The sequence below is a fragment of the Heliangelus exortis genome, chromosome 10, assembly GCF_036169615.1.
Source record: "Heliangelus exortis chromosome 10, bHelExo1.hap1, whole genome shotgun sequence".
NCBI classification, from domain to species: Eukaryota; Metazoa; Chordata; class Aves; order Apodiformes; family Trochilidae; genus Heliangelus; species Heliangelus exortis.
Window position 1 is genome coordinate 8,081,325 of NC_092431.1, and position 22,673 is coordinate 8,103,997.

The 22,673-nt window shown below is 36.7% G+C and overlaps 1 protein-coding gene across 5 annotated transcripts in view; it reads left to right on the forward strand.

Moving 5' to 3' along the window:
- SH3BP2 (SH3 domain binding protein 2) overlaps positions 1–21,582 on the forward strand; it is a 38,641-nt gene extending 17,059 nt beyond the window's left edge. Inside the window, exons 2-14 of one of the 5 annotated variants that reach the window (XM_071753361.1) lie at positions 958–1,041; positions 8,410–8,545; positions 9,619–9,721; positions 12,061–12,178; positions 12,734–12,804; positions 13,178–13,266; positions 15,162–15,227; positions 15,794–16,382; positions 17,420–17,528; positions 17,883–17,938; positions 18,389–18,470; positions 18,718–18,777; positions 19,246–21,582. In XM_071753361.1, the coding sequence (XP_071609462.1) occupies positions 985–1,041; positions 8,410–8,545; positions 9,619–9,721; positions 12,061–12,178; positions 12,734–12,804; positions 13,178–13,266; positions 15,162–15,227; positions 15,794–16,382; positions 17,420–17,528; positions 17,883–17,938; positions 18,389–18,470; positions 18,718–18,777; positions 19,246–19,383 (1,674 nt within the window). In that variant the 5' untranslated portion in view covers positions 958–984 and the 3' untranslated portion in view covers positions 19,384–21,582. Of the gene's footprint in view, positions 1–957; positions 1,042–3,841; positions 4,074–4,513; positions 4,538–8,405; positions 8,546–9,618; positions 9,722–12,060; positions 12,179–12,733; positions 12,805–13,177; positions 13,267–15,161; positions 15,228–15,793; positions 16,383–17,419; positions 17,529–17,882; positions 17,939–18,388; positions 18,471–18,717; positions 18,778–19,245 lie in introns of those variants that run through there. The other 4 variants (XM_071753359.1, XM_071753360.1, XM_071753363.1 and 1 more) reach the window with 4 other exon arrangements.
- The last annotated feature ends 1,091 nt before the right edge of the window (positions 21,583–22,673 follow it).

A 22,673-nucleotide genomic window follows, 5' to 3' on the forward strand; every position in this document is an offset into this window, starting at 1 on the left:
TTTTTTAAGGACCTTATATATAGGTAACAAATTCAACAAATAATCTGTCTATCTGGTTTGAATAGTAAATGAGAATGGAAGTCTTGCCTTGGTAATATGTCTCTGAATTTATTTTAAAGAAACGTGGTAAGGAGCAAAAACTTCTGAGAATTTGCTTTGTATTTTAGGTGTTACCTATCCCAGCTGTTACTGGTATGGTCTGACTGCTATAGACTCAACACCCAGTTAACTTGCTGGGTGAATGCTCCTGTACAGATTTGAAGGGCCTTTTGATTTAGTAGAAATCCCTTAAACCTAAGTCGTAGGTTATTTTTCAAGACTAGATGATGTAAGAGAATCTATTTAATTATAATGTTCTTATATTGAGAGGCTGCAGAAAGTTGTTCTCTTCCAGCTGCACAATCTGTTTTTTACAAGCTATGCATATACTGATATGACACTAACCATATCCCAAAATCAAAGTCATCTTGTGCTAAGTGGTTTGGTGAAGTTAACCAAGAAAAGATACAGCTTTATTTTAAAATTGGCATGCTCCTTCTCTGAAGTTTGGCTTATTTATTGAAGAACAGTGCTAGATGACTTTTTTGAAATTCCAAGCTAATAAGATGTCCATAGATGTTCAGACCTGAAAAGCAGTAGGGTATAAATAGAAAATCAGAAGCTTTATGACCTGAAGTGTTTCTTGAGTTTAGATTGAATATAAATTATCAAGGCTCCAGGTACTTTCTAAAGTATGTATATATATACATATATATATATATATGTAAGTATATTTATAAGGCTTCTTCAGATCTTCCTGGGTAAACTGAATGGTGGAATGATAATTGTAGTTTAAAGAACAGGAATACTTTGGGCATTGAAAAGGGTTTTAGAAGTTTTGGCCTCATTACTCCCTTATGTTGCTGATTGTTTTCTTAAAATTATTTTATTTTTTTAATTTTAATTATTATTCTGCAGGTCACCCAGCAAAAGTAATTCTGATGCATGGTTACTCACACTTTCACAGAACTGCCTTACCTAGCAGATGAAGGAGTCAGGCAAGTAATTTACACTTGCTCTGTTATAATCTGCAGTTGTGGAGTAAACGGGTGACTGGTACATCATCTCTCAGTGTAATGCACATGCTTCCACTGTGGTCTAGAATCTTGAGACTAACCTAGTTTAGTTGAGTTAATAAAATAATAAAACTAATAATAATCTACTCCTGACTCAAGATAGTAAAATGTTAACAGAACATGGCCTTCTTTACTGCCTTATTATACCATAGGCTTTGATGGAAATATATGATGTATGAACTCTTACATTATCCTGAGTGCAACCTGACTACTGAGCTTACTGCTTGCTGTCGCTGAAGGAAAGTGGTTTTTACTCTATTTTAATTTTTTTTATGCTTTGTTAATTTTTCTGCCTCACCAATTGCTGCGCTCTTCTCATGCAGCATTTATTTACAGTCCATTCTTGTGGTTTCCTGTAAATTGGTTTGCAGGAGGAAGTTCTCTTACAGCAGAGACAACTCCACCATCAGCTAGACTAGTGAGCTTATACTGGCAAGGGAATCATAGTGCTAGATGTATTATTTATTCTTCTTGCTTTTCCTTTCCTTGCTTTTTCTTTTTTATCTTATTTTTTAAAGATAAGTAGGACTGCTTTTGACTGAGAGCAAGAGCTGTTCCTCACAATGGCAGAGGCAGACTTGCTCAGGCAGTGATCCTACTGGAATGAAATTCAAATGTTGGTTTTTGATGCTTTGATTCTTTTTATTAAGGCCATCTGAGTAAAATCTTATATTAACTTAAGTAGCTACTTTAGAGTTAATTTCTCCCCAGGATAGTTCGGTGTTTCTATGGGACAAATGAAGGTTAGAGTTCTGAAAATTTTATACCCAAGTTCTTTGCAAAACAGAATTTTGTGTTGTGAAGAGGGATAAATTTAAAACTCTTCCTCTGACAGACATGTTAATCAAATCCACAAGAGTTTCATGTCTCTTGAGCTCTTTATTTGCTAATTTTAAACACAACTCTTCTGATGAGCTTAACTTTGTAGACCAAACACTAAATTTTCATTTTTCCAAAACTATGAAACATGTACACGTTTTTCCTTGTTGTTCCTTAGTGGAGCACCAGCCTGTGTGAGTGCATGTCTGAAATGGCTGCTGTTCTAACTCTGCGACCACCTTGACAGTGTTGGAAATCACCAGAAAAAGCAAAAGGGGATTATAGAAGTTGAAATGAAAAATTCTGTAGATGACAGAGATGACAACATTAGAAAGGTTAGAGTGGAAAACCTGTAATTCAGGAACATGTGTTGGATAAACAAGATGTAATTAAAATGTGACTGAGCCTGAAGACCAGGGTCATACAGTTGCAGAGTTTGGAAGGGAAAACCAAGACTTTGGTGTGTCAGAGCAGAAAAAGGGAAAGAGGAAATTATTTTTTCCAGTATTACATATACTCAAATGCTGTAATTTTGATCGTAGCTTTTTTACTGTGGGAAGAGATACAGGTTACAAGCATGGTGATGCAGGCTTGGGAGAGTATGCTTAGATAGAAGAGAATGGGGGGGAGAAAAGATGTCTTTAAAGCATTGCATGTTAATGCTTGAAGTCTAAATTGGTAACTGATACTGTAGCAGAAAAAGCAAGTGAATGTAATACACAAACTGATGACATATAGCCCTGTCAACCTTTTCTGAGTGAAAAATTTGTTAAGCCACTGAGACAACTGGCTATTAATTCTTGTTAAACAGCATTGGGATTTTTTTTGTTGCTTTGCTGATCCTTTAGATAACAACAGGTGGGTGATATTTATGGTTCCCTTTCCTGTGTCAGCTACCTGTGGAAGGAGTGCAAAGGGGTGGCCTATGGAAAGGCTGAGAATTGCTTTTCTAGCTGACAGTCATGGCCAGCATCTGAAATGCTATTTTCTTCTGTGCTTTGACTGTTGGGAAGTTTACAAAAATAAAAGATGTTAGATAGAAACTTCGTCCGTTTATTTTGGAATACAGATTCATGCCCATTTCCCCCAAAATGTGTGAAGCAAGTTTTACTTGCCATATTGTAGGTTGTGAGTTTTGTCCATCATTATGAAACTTGCAAGTTGTTTGTCTTGTCAGAACTTTCTAGGCTGGGGTGTTGCATAATTCCAGACAAGGTCAGTTACTTGAATCCTTTTAATAGCTCCACATAAAAACATGGCATTCATTCAGCCTCAGTTGGTGAATCTTGTCCTGTAGTATTTGTTGCTCTTGCTTTCTGAACCTCTTTGGTTAAATTTTTTGGGGTCTTTTTTTAGTTTGCGTAGCATCAAACATACAGGCAGGACTTGCTCTAGAGCCTGCATATGCTGCATAAGCTTTCAAAATGGCTATTTTAAATTTCTTGGGTTGGAGAAGGAAGGACAAGCTGCAGCTACAGGGAAGGAAAAAAGGAGATAAAATTCTGTGCTGCAGTGCCAGGACCTGAAGCACAGGCTCTTCAGAAGCACAAGCAGCATTTCTGAGCTGTATCGTGGCTGATGTGAGAGCTTGAGTATGCTGTAAGAAGAAAAAAAAAAAAAAGAAAAAAAAAAAAAAAAAAAAAAAAAAAGAGCACTTTATTTTTCTCCCAAGGGAAAGCAGTTGATGAAAGGTGAGTCGGAAGCAAATGAACACTGGAAAATCCCCTCTGCTTTCTGGCTTGTCATCTGGCAGAGGTTTGAGGTATGCAGGGCTTGATTTATGACCTCTCTGGGAAGCTGGGAAATCTGACAGAGATAGTGCTGCCCACTAACGCTGGGGGAAACAGGAAGTAAAAAAGGAAACCAGTCACAGCCTCGGCGTCCCTTTTGGCCACACTGCAGTGCAGATGCACAAGCAGTTGGGGCCGGGTTTCTTTTCCTTTTGTGTGTTGAGCACACAGCAGCTCCAGCAGCCACTTTCAACCTTATAGTGCACAAAACTGGGGAGAAGTGCAGAGATGTCCCTGCCATGCCTGAGAGGGGTCAGACATTATTGATGGCTTTGTCATCACAAAGGAAACAACTGTTGGGGCAAACTGTCAGCAGAAAAACAATGTGTCGATCAGGCACGGTCACCAGGTCAGTGCATGCTTGTGGTTTGTATTTCTGTCATCTTTTCTCTTTTAAGTAGAGAGCAGAGTCATCTAAGAGTAGAATATTGTAGCTGTAAAGAATTGAAGGGGGAAGAGATGAGTCGAATGTTGTTTGATAATGTTTGCCAGAAATGAAAAGCAAGCTGAAGCAAGTTAAACTGAGTAAACTTACTTAGAACAGTGTTTAACAGTTGGGCTTAGTTCTCACTTCCCTTTGTTCTCTAAGATTTATTTGACTTTACAGTGTTTGTACTGTGCTATTAATCCTTTTGAGAGACTGTTGTGAAAGGGGCTGTTAGAAGTATTAAGAAATGGAATGTGTAACAGCAACAACAACAACAACAAAAAAAAGTAGGAGATATATGGAAGAGCATTTCAGAAAAACTGGAGAGTTTAACAAATGAAAAAGAAACCTGAAAATTTTGCAGAATGCAGTTTTAAGAAAAGATGGTAAGTGTTTAGATGGTTGAATTGGAGAATTAGTTTCTGTTTGGAATTGCTGAGATCACTTTGGGGAAGCTCTTATTTTACAGTTATGCTGTATGTAATGCTGCCTCATTTTTGGTTAAACCTTTTGTAAAGACTGAAACTTCAATCTCCCTCCAGATTATATGAGGAATGCATTTGTTTCTGTAAGTGATGTGTTAAATGTTATGTTACATGTAATGCTACATGTAAGTTATATGTGCAGAAGAAATCTAGAATCTTGCTTTCTAGGTTTTACTTCCAAAATAGAATTTAAAGACTAGAAGTTATGAACTATTATGTTATTATGTAGTTTTAAAAGTGCTCAGACATAATTGGCATAGATATACTTATTACAAATTCAGATGAGGTTTAATTTTTGTACTGCAACTTTGGAGCCTGTTTTTTGCTTTCAGCGTGACCCAACTGGGCTCTGGGACAGACCATAAATATTATTCTAACAAGTGAGAATTTTTAATACAACTTTTGGCAGCTGTAGTTTCAGAGATGAGGGTAATGTGTTTTTACACCCAAATACTGCAAGATGGGGAGATGATTATTTTTGCCATATGTTCTGCTAAAGTTAAGCAAGAACTGAAGACTGATGGCTCTTCCAGGCTGAAATACTTAGTTGAATCTGCTTGTATTTGCTTTACTTGGGCTGAAAGCCAATAGCTCTTAAGGCCAAAAGGGGTAAGTGTTCTTCTACAATGTATTCCAAATTTTTAATGTGGCAGAATTTTCTTTTTCTCCTGTAGTAAAACCATATTGTAAATGTTAGAACTAGAAAAATCTTCAAGAGCATCCATTTTTCCTTCCTCTCACCCCTGTAATAAAGATCCTGTGGTTACATTGTTTTGACAGCTTTCCCCCAGCAGCTCTATGCAAATCAGCATCTAGTGTCATTCCAGGATTGCTTTGTACTGTCAAGAAGAGAAGAAAATCTGTTTGGGACTAGATTCAAAGTTCTGAAATGGATTCTCAAAGCTTAACTCAAAACCTTTCAATCCAAAATACTAAAGCCTTCCTATGTCTTCCTATGTCTGCAAATGGAAGAGCTCAAGAAGCCTACAAATGTGATGGGGAATGCTATAAGCCCAGAAAAACAGCCCAGAAACCCAGAAAAAAGGCAGATCAGGTTCTAAATCTCTTGAACAGTCCCATATATCAGGTGTGCTCTTTAGTTCATACCATATGTACTTTAATGCATGGAGTTCAGCCATGTGTCCTTTTATTCACTTAGCTGGGATGTGGAAGTTCTGAGGCTTGGTCTCTATTCTCAGGACTGTTTTCTTTCTTGTGAGTAGTCAAAAGCAAGAAATGACTGTGGAAAGAGGAAGCAAAACCTGATACTCTGCCCATCCTTCCCCTCAGTTAAACCCTGGAGTCATCACACTGGATTTTTTTTTTTTTCCCTGCTCGCTTCTCTGCTTCCTTTTTTTTTTTTTTTTTTTTTTTTTTTTTTTTTTTTTTTTTTTCTGTCTGCCTGGTATTCAGTCATTTCAGGTAGAGGAGAAAGTGCCCCATCCAGGCAGTCTGACTAGTCTGCTCCCACATAAAAGGCCAACATTACCCAGTCAAATGTATTGACCTAGAGCAGGATAGCCTTGTCCCCAGTGTTTGTCATTGGCTTCCTGGAAATCTCGGTTTACTGGTTGTTTAGGATAACCTCTCTCAGACATTTAACTCTGCCTCTTCTGATATGTTTTCAACATTAGGTACATAACAGTGAAATTGTTTTATACCACAGATTAGGTGCTCAAGTCCTTTCATGTTTTGTTCTTTGTAGTTAAAGCACAAAAGATTTGAAGGCATGAAACTTGAAATTGTTGTATGGCACGGAGACTAAGAAAATGTTAGAAACTCATAAGAAATGTAAGACTAACAAGAAAATGTTTCTTGCTAGACCAAGAAAATGAAGATCAGAGTACATTTGTCTGAATAAACACTTTCCTTTTTTACTTAATTTTTTTCTGAATGTATCTAGAAACTAAAAAGTTATTTATGATTAAGTTATTTCATGTTTCAATGTTGATCTGCCCTGTTCTTATAAGAAAAATTTAGCCCCGTATTTGCCTTTGAATTAATGATTTCAAGGAAATCCCTCTTTGCAATATTGCAGTGTGGTTTGGTGTCAGCAACCAGCTGGTTAACTGTCTCCATTTTCCTCACTTTGAGCTTTTTGCAAGATGTGGAGAAATAATTTGAAGGTTTGGTGGGGTTTTTTTGGTGTGTGTATGTAACTTGTGTTACTATTTTTTAATCTTAAGAGCTTAAAATATCTGTGTGTAGCCCTTTCTTGTACATGTGAACACATTGCTGCTGCTAGAAACTTCATTGCAGAGGCTGAGAAGGAAGGAACTACTCAGCATGGAAAGATCTCAATCAATAACAGCAGGGAGGAAATGGCAGAAGGAAGGATACAGCTGACTACAACAAAAGGAATTTACCTTTTGGTGGGCAGGGAGGTCCTGAATTAAAACTGGGGAACCATGATGCCATGCAGGGTATGCTATGAGGACCTTTTGAAGGCCTTGGATCCTATCTTCCTTGCTTGTGCCTGATGCATAACACTGGTGATTAACAAATAATATTTGTGATTGTTTCTAGGCTGCCTAAAGAATTTAATTGAGCTTAAACTTGCCTGGTAGAAATTGTCAGTAATGTCCACCCCTCCCCATACATGCATCATCAGCAAAGGGCAAGGATATAAATCCTAAACTGATCCACTGAAGGATCAATTGACTTGCATTTCTGTTTCTCCTAGCACATACAAAATGGCTGTGTGCTCCACTGCTGTGACTAATCCCTCAACAAAACTGCAGTGCTTCTTTACTCTAAGTATGGGTACTTTAAGTTGCTGGGCTGTAGGCTCCTGTACTGAGCTGCACTGTTGAATTCCACTACTGCCCTTCTGGGGGGAAGGAGAAGGGAACAGGATCCATTAGATTTCAGTCTTCTACTAAAAGCTATACAGTCCTGAACCATCATACCATTATCAGAAACTTGTGAACTGGAATTTCATTAATTTGCCTATTACCAGCAAAGGTCTCTAGCCCTGCACCTGAGGATAACAGACCACTTTATGTCAAGATCAAGCTTCCTATTCAGTTCATGCATGATTTCTTTCCCCTGTTATACAGTAGGAATTTTAGCTTTGTTCTGCTACCCCTTGAAGAAAGAAAGGCCTCAGAATGCTACACAACAACAATAAAAATTACTAAGAAGCTTCCTTTCTTGGTAATCTGCTTAAGGTAATAGTAGAAAGGGTGGTAACTGTGAAGATGCTTGCTGGAGCATGGCATTAATATTTTATATATCAGTGAAATAGCAGTCTGCAGCACACATAGGTTATCTAGTAGGAGATTACTAAAGGGTTCATTCAGAATATAATGTAAATATAAGGACTAAGTAGTATTGAACACTGTAATTACTAAATACAATTGCTGATTACCTCATTAGACAGAAAATTATAGTGTAAATACATGTATGGCATAAAACTTGGGAGAAGAAACTGATTTTCTCTATAGTCAACTGCCTGATTAAGTCTCATGGTGTTATCTGAGGTATTTTTTAAATATAAGTACTTAAATAACATTTACTAAGCACTCTTCCATTTTTTCAACAACTGTCAATCACTTTTGAGAGCGGTATAAAAATAAACTGGGACTTTTTGCACCATATTTTTTTGTACATTAGAAACTTCCTGGAATCTATGAACACCCGTCTGTGCTACATAGTTGGCTGCTGAACTGTGTTGTTTGGAAAACCTGTTTAAGGAAGCAAGCTTTCTTTCTCAGTACTCATTTCTTAAAGTAAATTTTAAACTGTTTTTAATTATTCTACACTGCAGAAAGATGGCTTCACAGGAGCAGGTCTGGCCAGTCCCAATGAAGGCAATTGGAGCACAAAACCTTCTGACGATGCCTGGAGGTGTGACCAAATCAGGGTATCTTCATAAAAAAGGAGGCACTCAGCTGCAGATCTTAAAGTGTAAGTTGAATGAATAATTAACTAAATTAAATGTTTTAAATGTTTGCCTTTGGGGCCAGTAGCACATTTCATGTTAGCAGACTATTTAATGAATGTATTCTTCCACGTACTTTGCCTGTAATGGATTACAATTTTGCTGGAATATATGTATGAAAGATCCATATTCAATAACTTCCTTTAATTGTTTTGGAACTGTAAGCCTTAGATGATAAATGTTGTGGTTGATTTTACTTTATTTAAGTCTAGTCCTTCACAAGTAAGATTTTAAAGACAGAAACAGATCCCTGAGTGATATATCAATTTCAAATGTTCTTTTCTGAAAGAAATTAGTAGTCAGGTTTTTTTCCAGTTGGTTACTCTGTGCTGGGAAAGTATCCATATTTTCTTCAGCTGCTGTGAAATGAAGATTTTCTCACTGCCAGCATTAGGCTGTACTTAAAAGTAGTAAATGCTTCTGGAATCAGTGTGTTTGTGTTGAGAAAACTTAAGATCTTGGGTTTATTTATATGCTATTCATTTGCTGTCCCTGCTTATAACTGAACTATACTTATAGCTAAGGACAAAGATTACTGCTTTTAAAGAGGAAGTAACATTGGCCCCATTACAAAAAAAAGAAAATAAAACTTATTTTGTTGTCAGCTTTCTGTACTTGAGTTGAAAGAAGAGAGGGAGATACCATCATAGTTTGGGGATGGATATAAATATGTATTTGTAGCCTGTGGCTAACTTTCTCCCATTTTGTTTTAAGTTGCATTCTCACATCAGCTTATTCCTCTCCTAAAGGAGAACAGGTGGAGGTCATGACTGCATTCTCTTGGGCTTTTTTTTTTAAATTATCAGATTAGCTACCTCTCAAGTGAGGGAAGCAAATACTGCCCTTAGTCCTGGAACTCTGAATGGACTGTGTTGCCATGTGGCTGGTGATTAACAAGCTGTCACTTAACTAGTTTGTTCTTTTTTATAATGATCAATAAGATTACTAAAATTTTAAACAATAATTATATCCAAATTAAGAGGTTCTAGCTAATGTACAAAATAATGTATATTTTGCTCTCGCTTCTTTATCCTTTCAGGGCCCTTGAGATTTGTAATTATCCATGAGGGATGTATTTACTATTTTAAGAGCAGCACTTCTGCATCTCCACAGGGTGCATTTTCTCTGAATGGTTACAACAGGTGAGTTCCAAAGAACTTACTTAACACCCAAACTTAAAGCAGGGGGATGAGATTTTAGTTTCAAACTAAATTTAACTCATCTGCATCAGTTGGGTTAAGTACTGATCTTGGATTCCAAGGGTTGTATTCCTTTCAAATTGTCTATATAACGTTTCCTGTGCTTTGCAAGTGCCTTCATCTTTTGTAATTTAACCAGGAAAGCTGTTAAAACTGCAATAGGTTTACTTTTGCTACTGACTTGATACAGACTTTTTACATGTAGATACATATGAAATCTTTCAAACAAATGATCTTTGTTCTCTAGTGATTTCAGTTATCATCATAAAACCAGAAAGGAATATTTATGGAGTTACTGATTCAGTAACACTGATTAGTGTCAAAACTGAATCAGCTACAGGAGTGACAAACGAGAGGTGCATGTGCAAAATGTCTGACTCATTTCACTATATGTCATAAATCCTAATATTTGCTTTTTAAATTGAAAACAAAAATACATGGCTTTCAAGTTAACCAGTACTATCAGATTCTGAGTACACCATACATATAGGGCCTAGTAATAGAAGTCTGACATAACTTTAGGATCTTGCTTTTGCAATTGATACTAAGAAAGGACCAATGAGAGAGAATGTGGAGAAAAAAATCACAGTATTGGTCCTAGTCACTGCAATTTTCTTGTATTTGTAAATATGTATATTGTTGTACTGCATAATGTTCTCAGACTTTTAGAATAAGGAGGGAGCTTTTTTTAAAATGTGAGAGTTTTCTAACTGACCACAACGGCAGCATATTTTATGGGAATTAAGTTGTAAACATGGCAGCTAATTAAGATGTCAAGGTTATTTTGTGTAAGAAACCTATACTGTAACTTGGCCCTAACACTACCTTCTGTAATTGCATTAATATGGAAAATACTGTGCAATTCATAGATGTTAGGGACTGTCTCTTTGTTTTTTACATGCCTGTGTTCTAGCAGTCCTGAAGAGACCTTGGTTGGAACTGGGGCCAGGTTTTGGTTAGTATTAGACACAGGCATAGGCATCAGTGAAAAATAATTTGAAATGAAGGAATTTGTTAAAATGGATAGTTGCATAAAGTTGTGTGAAAAAAAGTCACTGAGGCTTCCCTGCACTTCTGATTCAATAGTCTTTATGTGTTAATTGTAGACAGGAGATGAAAAAGCTTTGGGTTCACCAGTGATTCCAAACACAAAGTGATGCCTATCACTGGTTTGCCTCCCAGCTGTACTGCAGGTAGCTCCAATATTAACATCCTTATTAGCCTCACATTAGTGAAATGCCTCAGTTCCTTTTGTGGATTTGTTTTGGTCTGGGAAGACAGAAAACTACAGCCTCCAGTATTGTAGGGTTGGAGTTCTAAAAAAGATGCAATCTCTAATTTTAAAATTATTTTGCAGTTGACATTGTTCTTAATAGCAGCTTCAGGGTGTTGATTAGAAATGTTTTTTTGAAAACAATGTTATGTTGATTAGTCAAATGCCCATATGAATCTTTTTTTCTATGCTTACAAACTATCTTCCATAAATTTTAAGGACTTAGGGAAGTACTGTATTATCTGAGGAAACTGAGTTTTAAATATTGAGGCACAAGAAGGCAAATCCTAATTATGACTGAAAACTTTAATCACATTCCTCTATGGCTTATGTTGAATAAATCTTAGAAGTGTTACTTTTATATTACCCACAATCTTAGGATTTTCGTCTTGTCATTTGTTCCAAAGCCTTATAACAAGTATTTACATTCAAATATTTGTGTATATAAGGAATTTCCTCATTTGAGAATTCTTTGGGGTAAATATAGAAAGAAACAAATATCTCTAATGCAGTTTGTGAAAGAGGTTGAGTTTTGCTTGGTTTAAGATAAACCATCTTGCACTTCTTATATTATGAGGGAAAGGTTTGAAAAGTTAACTTTAATATTAGTTCTCCTTTATTTTAATGGAAAAGTTGTTTCTTGTTTTCTCCTCTGTGCCTTTCTGAAATAAGGATCACAGGCACACAAATGCTCCTTACCATCGTTTGAAGCTTGTGAATTAATGCAATTCATTAAAACTATTGAACAGGTCAAAACATCCATTTATAAGTTTGGCAAGTCATTAAATAGTGCTGTTTCTCCCCTCTTCCATTGTCCTTTCTGCCTTGTTAATGGAGAAGAACTACATATGCACATATGGGGATTTTTGGACATTTTCCTGGGCTAGGGGATTATTTTTTAAGGCAAACCTGGCTGCTATAGCTGCATTCTATCAATGTTTTATGACCTGCGTAGCAGAAGTAACTTTATAGATTAAGGTTTTTGTGTATTGGTTGTTCTGTTTCTTAGGGTTATGCGGGCAGCTGAGGAGACAACATCAAGCAATGTGTTTCCTTTCAAGTTAGTTCACATTAGCAAGAAGCACAGGACATGGTTCTTTTCAGCTTCTTCTGAAGATGAAAGAAAGGTAACTTACTCTTTCACAGTATAATTTTCCTGGAAGCAGAAAGTGAATCTTGGACTTCCCTAAAATCTAAATGAACCTGGTACAGCAGTCACTGACACTTGTACACTTTGGGCTCCTCAGAGAGTCATCTGAAATTTTAACTATTAAGTTAGTGTTAGTTGGAGTTGTGATTTGGAGTGGCTGGAAGTGATGTACTAGATTTCATGGTTTTCTCCATATTCTTAATTTTATTTTTAGCCAAGGAACAAATATTTTTATGTTTAACCTTTGATAAAGTATGAAAGCTGTTCAGTGAAACCTCTCACATACTATGAGCAAGTACAAGCTTTTGAAATAACTCAAAGTTGGCAAACTGAAGCTTTAATATTTTGATTCTTGTAGCATTTTAGATAGTCAAAACATTTGACTGTTAAGTCCTTTCAATATAGAGTCATGGATAAATACTATTTGTATACACAGTTAATCTGTTCCTCTGAATACTGTGCATCTTTGTATAAAGCTGCAAAATGTTTTAAAGATGAATGTGTTGAAAGTTGTGTTTTTATTCTTATTTAGAATTGGATGCTATCCTTGAGGACGGAAATTGATCACTACCATGAGAAGAAAGAAACAGTAACAGAATTCAGGTATAAACCCTTAATCTTTTTTTACTTTTTATCCCTTTTGCACTAGCTTTCAACAGTGGTGTTTTAGACTCTGCACCAACAAGTAATTTGCCATTAAATAAAATAGGTGGAATAAGACTGAAGAACGAAAGGCCTTTTTTAATATATTAAGGGTACAGAGACAAAAATATTTCTACTAAGAGAACTTTCAATGGCAACATTGTGTTAAAGATATAAAAACTTCAAAAAGACAGCAGCAGCACATCTGGCTGCTAATTGGGAAACAGGAATAGTTTACTTCTGCTTTTCCAGCGTTATGTTCCTGCAAATGGACATGTCCCAAGGTTCATAGCACAGTGATGCTGAAGGTGCTCTTGTCTTTTCTTTTTTTCAGTGACTCTGGTTCTGATGCAGACAGTTTCTATGGCTCAGTAGAACGTCCCATTGATATCAAGTATTCTCATCATTCAGCAGATAATGAAGGTGAAAAATTTAGACACTAATATATAAGATTTATTTGCTTATGTATTTCCTCTGGATTCTGCACGAACTATTCCTGTAACTTAAGCAAACTGATCCAATTTGCAGATATAAATTCTTTTTTTACAAGGTGTGTAGCTGTGTTTTAAAATCCAAAACAGATATTCTGTGCTATAAACCATTATTAAAAATAAATGGTAGCTGCAGAAATTCAGACCTTTCAAGGAGTTGTCTCACACCTTAATAATAGTATTTAAGATTTTTTGTGACTGAATGTTGGAGAGGTTGTTGATCTAGCAAAAAACGACAAAACTTCAGAGTATATCCTTGGGTTATAGTATAGAAGTGTGGTCTTCATTATGATAATTGAATTATTGTTGTTAATTGAATAGAATTCTAATAATAGGATATTAGTCATTTAAAGTATGTGCTGAAAATATGGGGCAATAAAGCAGTAAAAAAATTGTAGCGCAAGTTACCTCCTATCTAGACTGTGAAATTAATTCACCTGTCTAACAATACAAGCAGTCACCCACATTAGGATGTTGTTGTAGTCTGTTTAGTCTGAAACAGAACTGATCATCCCTCCAGTTCAAGAAGATCTCACATTAGGCCTGTATGGAATGCACACAATAACATTCTTCAATGAATTTCACACAGAATAAGTTTTTCAAGTAAGACTCTGAAAATCTCTATTAGCATAGCCTTTTTTATATAAAGTTTGATAGCTGTAGTAGTTGTTTCACAGCAAACAGTTTAGGCTGAGCATATTTATTAATCAGAAGTGGGGATGCTGCAGAGAGCCTGTGGGGTATTCACTGCCTGTTTCAGCAGGTGACTTCCTAGTTGAGAAATGTGTTAGTAAATTCCAACATGAGAAACCTTGCCTCATGGTTCAACGTAGTTTCTTTACTGGGCTGTTTCCCAACAGCCCTTTCAGATTTCTAATGGCAGGGTTGATTGGAGCTAGAACTCTTATTTCCTGTCAGGAAATTCCTGCCTGTTTTTCCTGAGAAGGACAAAAATACAGGAGTGAGTCTTTTGAGGAAATCCGGTCCAGTTGTTGCACAACAGAGAAAAGAAACTCATCAGTGTTTTGTGTAGGATTGTAGTTTAATATTTGTGTGCTTATGGGAGGGAAAGGCTCTATGCAGTATGAACTTTGTTGAGAGGTCTTGTTAAGTGGAGTTCAAACTAGGAAAATTAGGAGAGCTAACTGATTTTTATCAGGTACCCTTTTTCTAATGCATTCTGCTGGGGAAATACTGCATATTGTTGTCCAGGCTCCTGCAATAGTGCTGAGAAATTACTGCCTAGAAGCAACATGTTCTTCATGTCTTGATTAATTTGATTTACAGATAAAAGCAACATTTAAACCATTCATTGAGGTGCATCTTTTTGTTGCCAGAGCAAGGCAAAAGAACTAATTGTTTTGTAGATCACTAGGCTTGCTTAGATTTCTATATTGTAAAATTATCAATGTTTTTGTTAGCATTAGGCTTTAGTGAATGTTTAGGTTTTTTTCACACTGGTTTTGCCAGAGCATCCATGTCTTTGCAACTGATTTGCATTTTCTGATGAAGACTATCACCCTATGAAGTGTCACTGGAAAATAAAATTTAACTTCAAAGATGGAAAAAATTAGATGTGCACAGTGTAGCTCATCTCCCACTGTTCTAAATGATGGCTTTCTTAATTGATATGAGCATTTAAGGAAACTGTTATTCTAGATAGCAGAGAGGTGAGCCAACATTTCTAGGTTTTTTTTTTTCATGTCTATAAAAAAACAACAAAAAACCCTTAAAAATATTTATTAAAAAGCAATAACTACTCAATATCAATTATTTATTCCAGGAGTGCTTACCACAGTCTGATTCACTGATGTTTTTTATCTACAGATTATGACCAGGAGGAAGAGGAGGAGTCATATTTGCAGCCAGATACTTCTGACATAATGAAAGATGGTATGGGATTTCTTTCAGTCCCTTCACAAAAGGCCCCGTGAAAGGTCACTAAGGGGCAATAAAAATGAGGAATTCCAGGTTATTATTTTGGCTTGGTCTTATCTTAAGCATTGCAGGTGGTAAGTAATGCAGAGAGAAACTTAATCTTGAGAGGTATATTTAGGTATCCTAGTAACTGCAATAACAAGTTGCAGAAAGTGTTGCATGACTTTAAGCATGAGTTTTCTCGCAAGCCTCCTGCCCTGGAAGGATATGTGTCTGGTCATCAGTCTAGAGGAGGGGTAATGTTATTAATGAACCCTCTTTTTCTTTTTTGCAAAGGGAAAACTCCTTGTAAAGTCACCATAAGATCTGCCCAAATAAAAATTGCTGAAGTTCAGTACAGCTGACATACAGAACTGTGCTTAAGCTTTAATGTTTACCAAGCATTTTCGTTTGGGTACTATCAGACCAGATGCCAAAGAAATATCTTAAATCACAAAAAAATAAATTTGAAAAGCCTTGTTTCTTGACATACTGTACTTCCTCTCAGTGTGTCATGTTTTTTGGATGTTTTTTTTCTGCAGATATGGTCCTGCCCCCAGCCTACCCACCTCCACCAGTGCCTCACATTAGAAAATCTGCCTACCCGGAGTCAAGGGCAAATTCCTTTGCTGGCAAACCATGTGTGCCAGTACCACCACCTCCTCCAAAAAGAAGCTTACCTGATATCAAGCTAGAGGATCTCTTAAATGCAAGAGAACCCCAACTGCAGTGCCGAGCTGAACCTAATATAAAGAGCCAACCATCAAGCCGGAGACTGAGTGAACAGCTACCCCCTGTGCCCCCTCTGCCTCTTTTCAAAAAACCTGTGTGTGTCAAAGAAACTCACTCATTGCCTCCAGAGCCTCTGCCTCTAGCTCAAGTTCTTGCTACTCCAGAAGGATGCGAGAAGCTAAAAACCTTAAATCTTTCAGCACGGACTCCTCCTCCACTACCAAGCAGTAAACCCAAGCTGTCACAGCTTACTGAAAAACCAGTAGAGCCCAAAGTGCCAAGAGAACATGGTAAACCTGGACTGTTTGTGCCACCAGTGCTCCCAAAGCCACCTGTGCCAAGCCACCAGCCCCCTGTCATCAAACCTAGATCAGAGAAGTCTTCATGTCCCCAGTTACAGTAAGTATGAAAATACAGCGCAGTACTAAATTTTTCTATAGTGTATTAATTAACTCATTGACAGCCATTTGTCTTGGATTCGTATCCATTGTTTCTATTCTAATAGAATTTTTCTATTCCCTGTACCTTCCTTCTCCTCACAGCATTGTGCTTTTTTGCCTATGTATTTCTTATTTGAAAATTTCACAATCGGTTTAGCTTCTGGAAAGCTACAGAACACTAAACTTAAAAAAAATTTACACACAAATTTTGTATTTCATTAGTTTTTGGGTCTGTCTTAAAGTCTTAAAAGCCTTTGATTAGAGTGAGTAAGGAGTCCATATTTCAGAACCTCAATGAATTGAAAAACTAACTTGAGATTGATGTGGAGATGGGAAATGTGTTTATTTTTATATTAAGATCAGATCTAGTAAGAGATCTGGAGCTAGACATGGTGGTGAATCAGATGAAAGTTTTTTGTCCATTGGATGATTCAGGAGCTCCAAAGGACAACAAGCTCTCTCACAACAGTAAAAAGAACACACCTGAAATACTGGAGTGATTCCAGTGGAAGGCCACCATGATATTTGGGCTGTAGTACATGGTATTTGAGAGGAGACTGAGAGAACTTGATTCATTCAACCCTGGGGAAGGCTCATCACTGCTGTCTACAGAGCAAGACCTCAGAAGTCTGCAGTGATAGGATAAGAGGCAATAGGAAGAACAAAGTGGGAAAATACACATATTAGGAAAAACTTTTCACCCTGTGGATGTTGAAACACCAGAACAAGTTGCTGTGGAATCTCCATCTTTGCAGATACTCAAAACTTGACTGAACACAGCTTCCTGAGCTATCTGATATAGTTGGAACTCTTTTGTGTGGGAGCTTTGACTAAATGATATCTAAAGGTCCCTTTCAATTTCAATTATTCTGTGATTTGGGAAGTAAACTGAAACTTGCTCTTCAGTTCTAGTTTTATTATCCCTTCAGGGCTTTGTGTATAGTTTTCTGTTTTCCTGAGGGAGATGTCCTTCAGTTTTTGTTCTGTTTCTGCCAGGAGATCACCACCAGATGGACAGAGTTTTAGGAGCTTCTCATTTGAAAAACCAGCACTACCCTCCAAGCCAAACCAACCTGATGATGATTCTGATGATGACTATGAAAAAGTAAGACTAAGCAGATGATTCATGGTGTGTGCTTTTGGGAATCTTAAATAATTATTTCAGGAAAAGCAATCTTTCTGGGGGTTTGTGGTTTGGTTTTTTTTTTTGTTTGTTTGTTTGTTTTTTTGTTTTGTTTTTTTAATTTTTTACATTTTTTTATTCTTGAGCTTTAAGGAATGCCTTATGATAAATTCTGGATTTTAATATTGGGTGTAAAGGAGGAAGAAGCATAAAATATAGATCAAATCACCGCTATTAATTTCAGATGCTGAAGGTTGTACCTTGTTTGCTTAAGTTGCTAACATTTTGAGTTGTAATTGACTGGCACAGTGTTTTATTTTCTTTGTATTTTTACAGGTTGGGCTGCCTGCTTCAATATTTCTTAATACCTGTGAATCCTTCGAAGTTGAAAGGTAGATTGTGACTTTAAGATATTTCTTTAGAAGTTCTGAAAAAACCTGTGATGAGCAGTAGCATAAAGATCATTTTCATAGGTACAATTTGTGTTTAAAACACAACTAGGAACCATTTGTGTGTAAAACAAAACGAAAGTATTTACATTCCTTTAATATGGAAATCACTTTTTAGGAAAGTTAGTTTAGTGTTCTGTGTCAATTGAAAATGCATACTACTTGCAAAGTGATGGTGTTCCATCTGGAGAAAGTTGGTCTGCTGGGCTTCTAGAGGGGACATCTGTGCTGTATTGCTGGCTCAGATGCTAGAACAGTGAAATTCTTTCAGCTATGATGTATTACGAATTATTACAACTGAAATAGATTTGTAATAAGAATTTTAAGAATCTGGGGGTTTTACTTATCTGACGCATAAACTGCTAATATATGTAATTGTTGTGTTATTTTTAGGACATTTAAAGCTAGCAACCCACAGGGACAACCACAAAATGGATTGTACTGTATTAGGAACTCATCTACTAAGCCTGGAAAGGTAAATTGCAATTGCTGAACCTACCCACCCCCCAAACCTATTTGATTTAGAGACACTGTATCTTATATATGATAAGTACTTAAGAAATGAGATATGCTCTTTCTTTAAATCAAGGAAATCTGAGACAATCACTAGCATAACTTCAGTGATTTAATTTTTTTAGGCTGGTTTGCAAGTAATTATCTAATAATACATCGACTTGAGCTTATTAGTGTAGACTGAATAGGCTGCATTTTTTTTCTTCCAGGTGTTGGTTGTATGGGATGAATCTGCAGAAAAAGTGAGAAACTACAGAATCTTTGAAAAGGTCAGCTGCATTCTGTGCATTTGTACATATGTGCATGTATGTGTGTACAAATTCCATGTGTATATATATGTGTGTGTAAAGTGTGCATGTGTATAGGTATTTTTCAGAACAAAGTCTAAGAAGCTTCTTCCCATTCCTAAAAGTAAAAATGAGCTGATTTACAAATATCTGCTCTCAGGAACAGCTGAGCACTCAGACCTAGGCTTTGTAGTTGCTGTGTCATGCTGTATCGTGCAAAAGACAAACTAGTTCTAAAGTGTTCACATCTAATTTTCAGGTCCTAAAGGAAGGAATATTTAAGTCCTGAGTTTAATTTGGATTTATTTGTGTGTGACTAGTTTGCAAAGCAGTAGCTTGTTTGAAAGAGCATCTTAGTTATGATAATGGTTGGGGTGTTTTCCTTTCTTTAAAAGCATTTAGTTGGAAAAATTACTGCTAATGACTGCGTATGTTTTTGTTCTACAACAGGATTGCAAGTTTTACCTTGATTCAGATATCATGTTTTTGAACATGGGAAGTTTGGTTGAATACTATAGCACTCACATCTTACCTAGTCATGACAGCCTGATTCTTCGATGTCCTTATGGTTACTCTAAGCCCAGGTGACATGACTGGCACTTTAGGACGAGTGGATTCCCTACTGCCCTTGAATTAAATGTGGACTCCTGCCATTGTTGGCCATCCCATTGTTTGCACAAAGAAAATTACTCTTGTTTCAACCATTTATTCTCTCATGAACTGTATGTAGACTCTACTTTATGAACTCTTGGTAAAACCTTACAATCCAGATCAGTGGATTTTACCATCTTTTCTGTTTAAAAGATCTGAACTGATTATGCTGTGAAAAGCTCTCCATGATACCTACACCTTTTATAAAACTGCTGCTATTACTAATCTTCTGGGAGTGTGGAAGATGGATATGAACAAAGACATGGTCTGAATAAAACCAATAGAGGAAAGGGAAACTTCTGAAAATGTGGCAGGGAATACTCTGACTTGAAGGTATTACTTCTTAAGTCAGCACTGGTGCTCAACTGAGGCTTTTATATTACTTGTGTAATTGACTTGTAAATAATAAAAGACTTCTGTGCAGATAATTTGGTTTACTATAGGTAAAGGTGATCAGGAAATATGGCTTTTTTAAAGCCACTTCATACATAATTGTAACTTCCCATTACAGTAATCAGGGTACTATCCAAGTACTACAATTGTGCAATCCCATGTATTACTGAATGATGTGCACTTCAGATAGGCTTGAAATAATGTTGATTTGGCTTTCAAGGGAGCCCCATTACTTGGTTCTGAAGTGGAATGGGAGCCCCATTACTTGGTTCTGAACTGGAAGGGTATTTCTAATGGGTATGTGAAAAGAGAAAAGACTACATAAGATGTAAGAGGATGGGAGGGAGTCTTTTGAATACCTTAAATTCTGACTAGCCATTTTCTCACACTGCCATTACCAAAGGTTCTTTAAAGCAGAGTGCACAAAAGCCCCTGAAGCTGTCAGTGTGATGCTATGAGCACTCCATAGATTTTTATTGTCAGTCTCTTAGATCAGGTTGTCAGCCCATTGTGTTCTCTTCTAGGGTAAAACAAACTGTCCTACTCTATTTTTGTAGTCCAGCCAGAAATTTCTATTTTTAAAATCACTACTCAGTTTGTAGTTGGATACAACGGAAAATCTGTTTTTAACATATTATCAGAACTGTCAGGTGTCAGTGATAGGCATGAGCAGGGGGGTGCTTGTAATAGCTGTTCCCTAATATTTTTGAGACTAGTATCTTAAAGCCAAGGGCTTTATTTATGCCAAAATTACTGTATTCCTAAATTTAAATAAGGAGGATGCACTTATTTTAACAACCAGTTCAGTAACTTTGTTGGGTTCAAAAGTAATGTTATAATGGTCTCATAGCTCTAATACAGGATGTGTAATAGTAATTTGAAGGAAAAAAATCTCCTGAAACAGGGGAAGGTATCTAGTTACTGTCAGTCTGAATCTATACCCAGAAACTTCACTTTTTCTGTTACCTTCTTGAAGCTTACATGTCAGTTTTAATCTTGTTGCAGTTTGATCGTTACAACTTCAAAAACATAAACAAAACCAGTGCAGAATAAGAATTTTCTATTTATGAAAACAGTTACTAAACATTTAATCCCTAAGGGATTTTCATTAATAAAAAGATTAATATTAGGACCATGCATAGGATGAATCTCAAGGAAAGAAACTGCCTCTGTGCAAGAGACACAGACATACACAGTATTAGTCTTCTGATCTCTGTTCCCGCTGTAAAAGGTTTTATGTGTATAAATGATATGCAGTACTTAAATTTCAGATTCTGTTGTACATTGCATATTTTAAGTTTCTAATTTCTTGTACTTGAAATTAATATCTCTATGGTACACTATGTTGATATGATCCATTCTAAAAGCTCAGCCAACAAAGCATTTAAAAATATTTTTGGCATATAAATATATGTGTATCAAAGCAAGTTCTAATTTCTTGCAGTATTTACTGTTTACAGAGTAAATTTTTCTCTGTCTGGGAATGACTGCGTTGTTGTGGTGTGAAAATCTTGCTATCTTTGGGGCCCTGTTCAGATGTTTTAATTTCTTTTGTATCCATATACTCTTAAGGTTTTTAAACTGTAAAAATACTTATGTAATCCAATACATGTAAAACATTAACAACATCTTTACCTGTGTAATACAAGATTTGCAAATATGTAAATTTTTTTGTTATTTTCCTTTTTTATATAAATGTATATATTTCTGAAGTGGATAAAATTTCAATGCCAGTTTACCTAATTCCGTGCAGTTATCTTTTACTTCATGGGTATGTCTTTTAATTTTTTTTGTTTGTAGTTCTATTAAATAGTGCTTGATTCTTCTGTGAAGTCAGAAATATTGGTTATCAGCACCCTTAAGAAACAAATCTTCATGTAACTAACACCATCAGATATTTGACATTCTGGTCAGCAGACAGTGTGGCTAGGAGGTGGAAATTACCCATATTCCATTTACTTCAAAGCTTCCAGAGTGCAGGGTTGAGTACTGAGGCATTAATTTTATTTATGGACACAAAATACAACTACAACCACAGTAAAAAGAGCATTTGAGAGGAACAAGAATCTGTGAGCAAGAAAGCCAAGTCTCCAAAGGTTTTCAGAAGCCTACCTGGAAAAGCAGACCTTCCCATTTTCCCAGCACCTCATAACCCTTCTGCTCAGAAAGGTTGGTGTAACCTGGTAGCTCTAAGTACAGCAGGCTTACAACCTCACAGATTTGTATCTTTGACATCTTCAGAATTTTAGGTAGGGAGGTTCAGGTAAGGATGTGCTATGTAATTCCCTCATCCCTCCAGAAACAGGTAGTAGCAGAAGGGTTTCAAACAAATCCAGAGTCACATGCACTTTCTTCCAAGTTATCTTCCAGTGCTGTTTAACATCTTTGTCAGTAACACGGACATTGGCATTGAGTGCACCCTCAGAAAGTTTGCTGATGGCACCAAGGTATGTGGCATGGATTCCCTTGAGGGAAGGGATGTCACCCAGAGGGACCTTGGAAGGATCAGAAATGGACCAGTGCATGAGGTTCAACAAGTCCAAGTGCAAAGTTCTGTATCTGGATTGAGCCAGTCCCAGGAACAAATACAAGCTTAGTAGAGTGGGCTGAGTAGCCCTAAAGGACATGGGGGTTTGATTGATGAAAAGCTCAACATGAGCCAGCGGTGCCCTCATGCAGCTCAGAAGTTCAACCATATCCCAGGATGCATCAAGAGGAGTGTGACAAGAAGATGAAGAGGTAATTTTCCCCCTCTGCTCTGCTCTGCTCTGCTCTTGTGAGACCCCACCTATAATACTGTATCCAGTTCTGGTACCCCCACCATAAGAAGGACA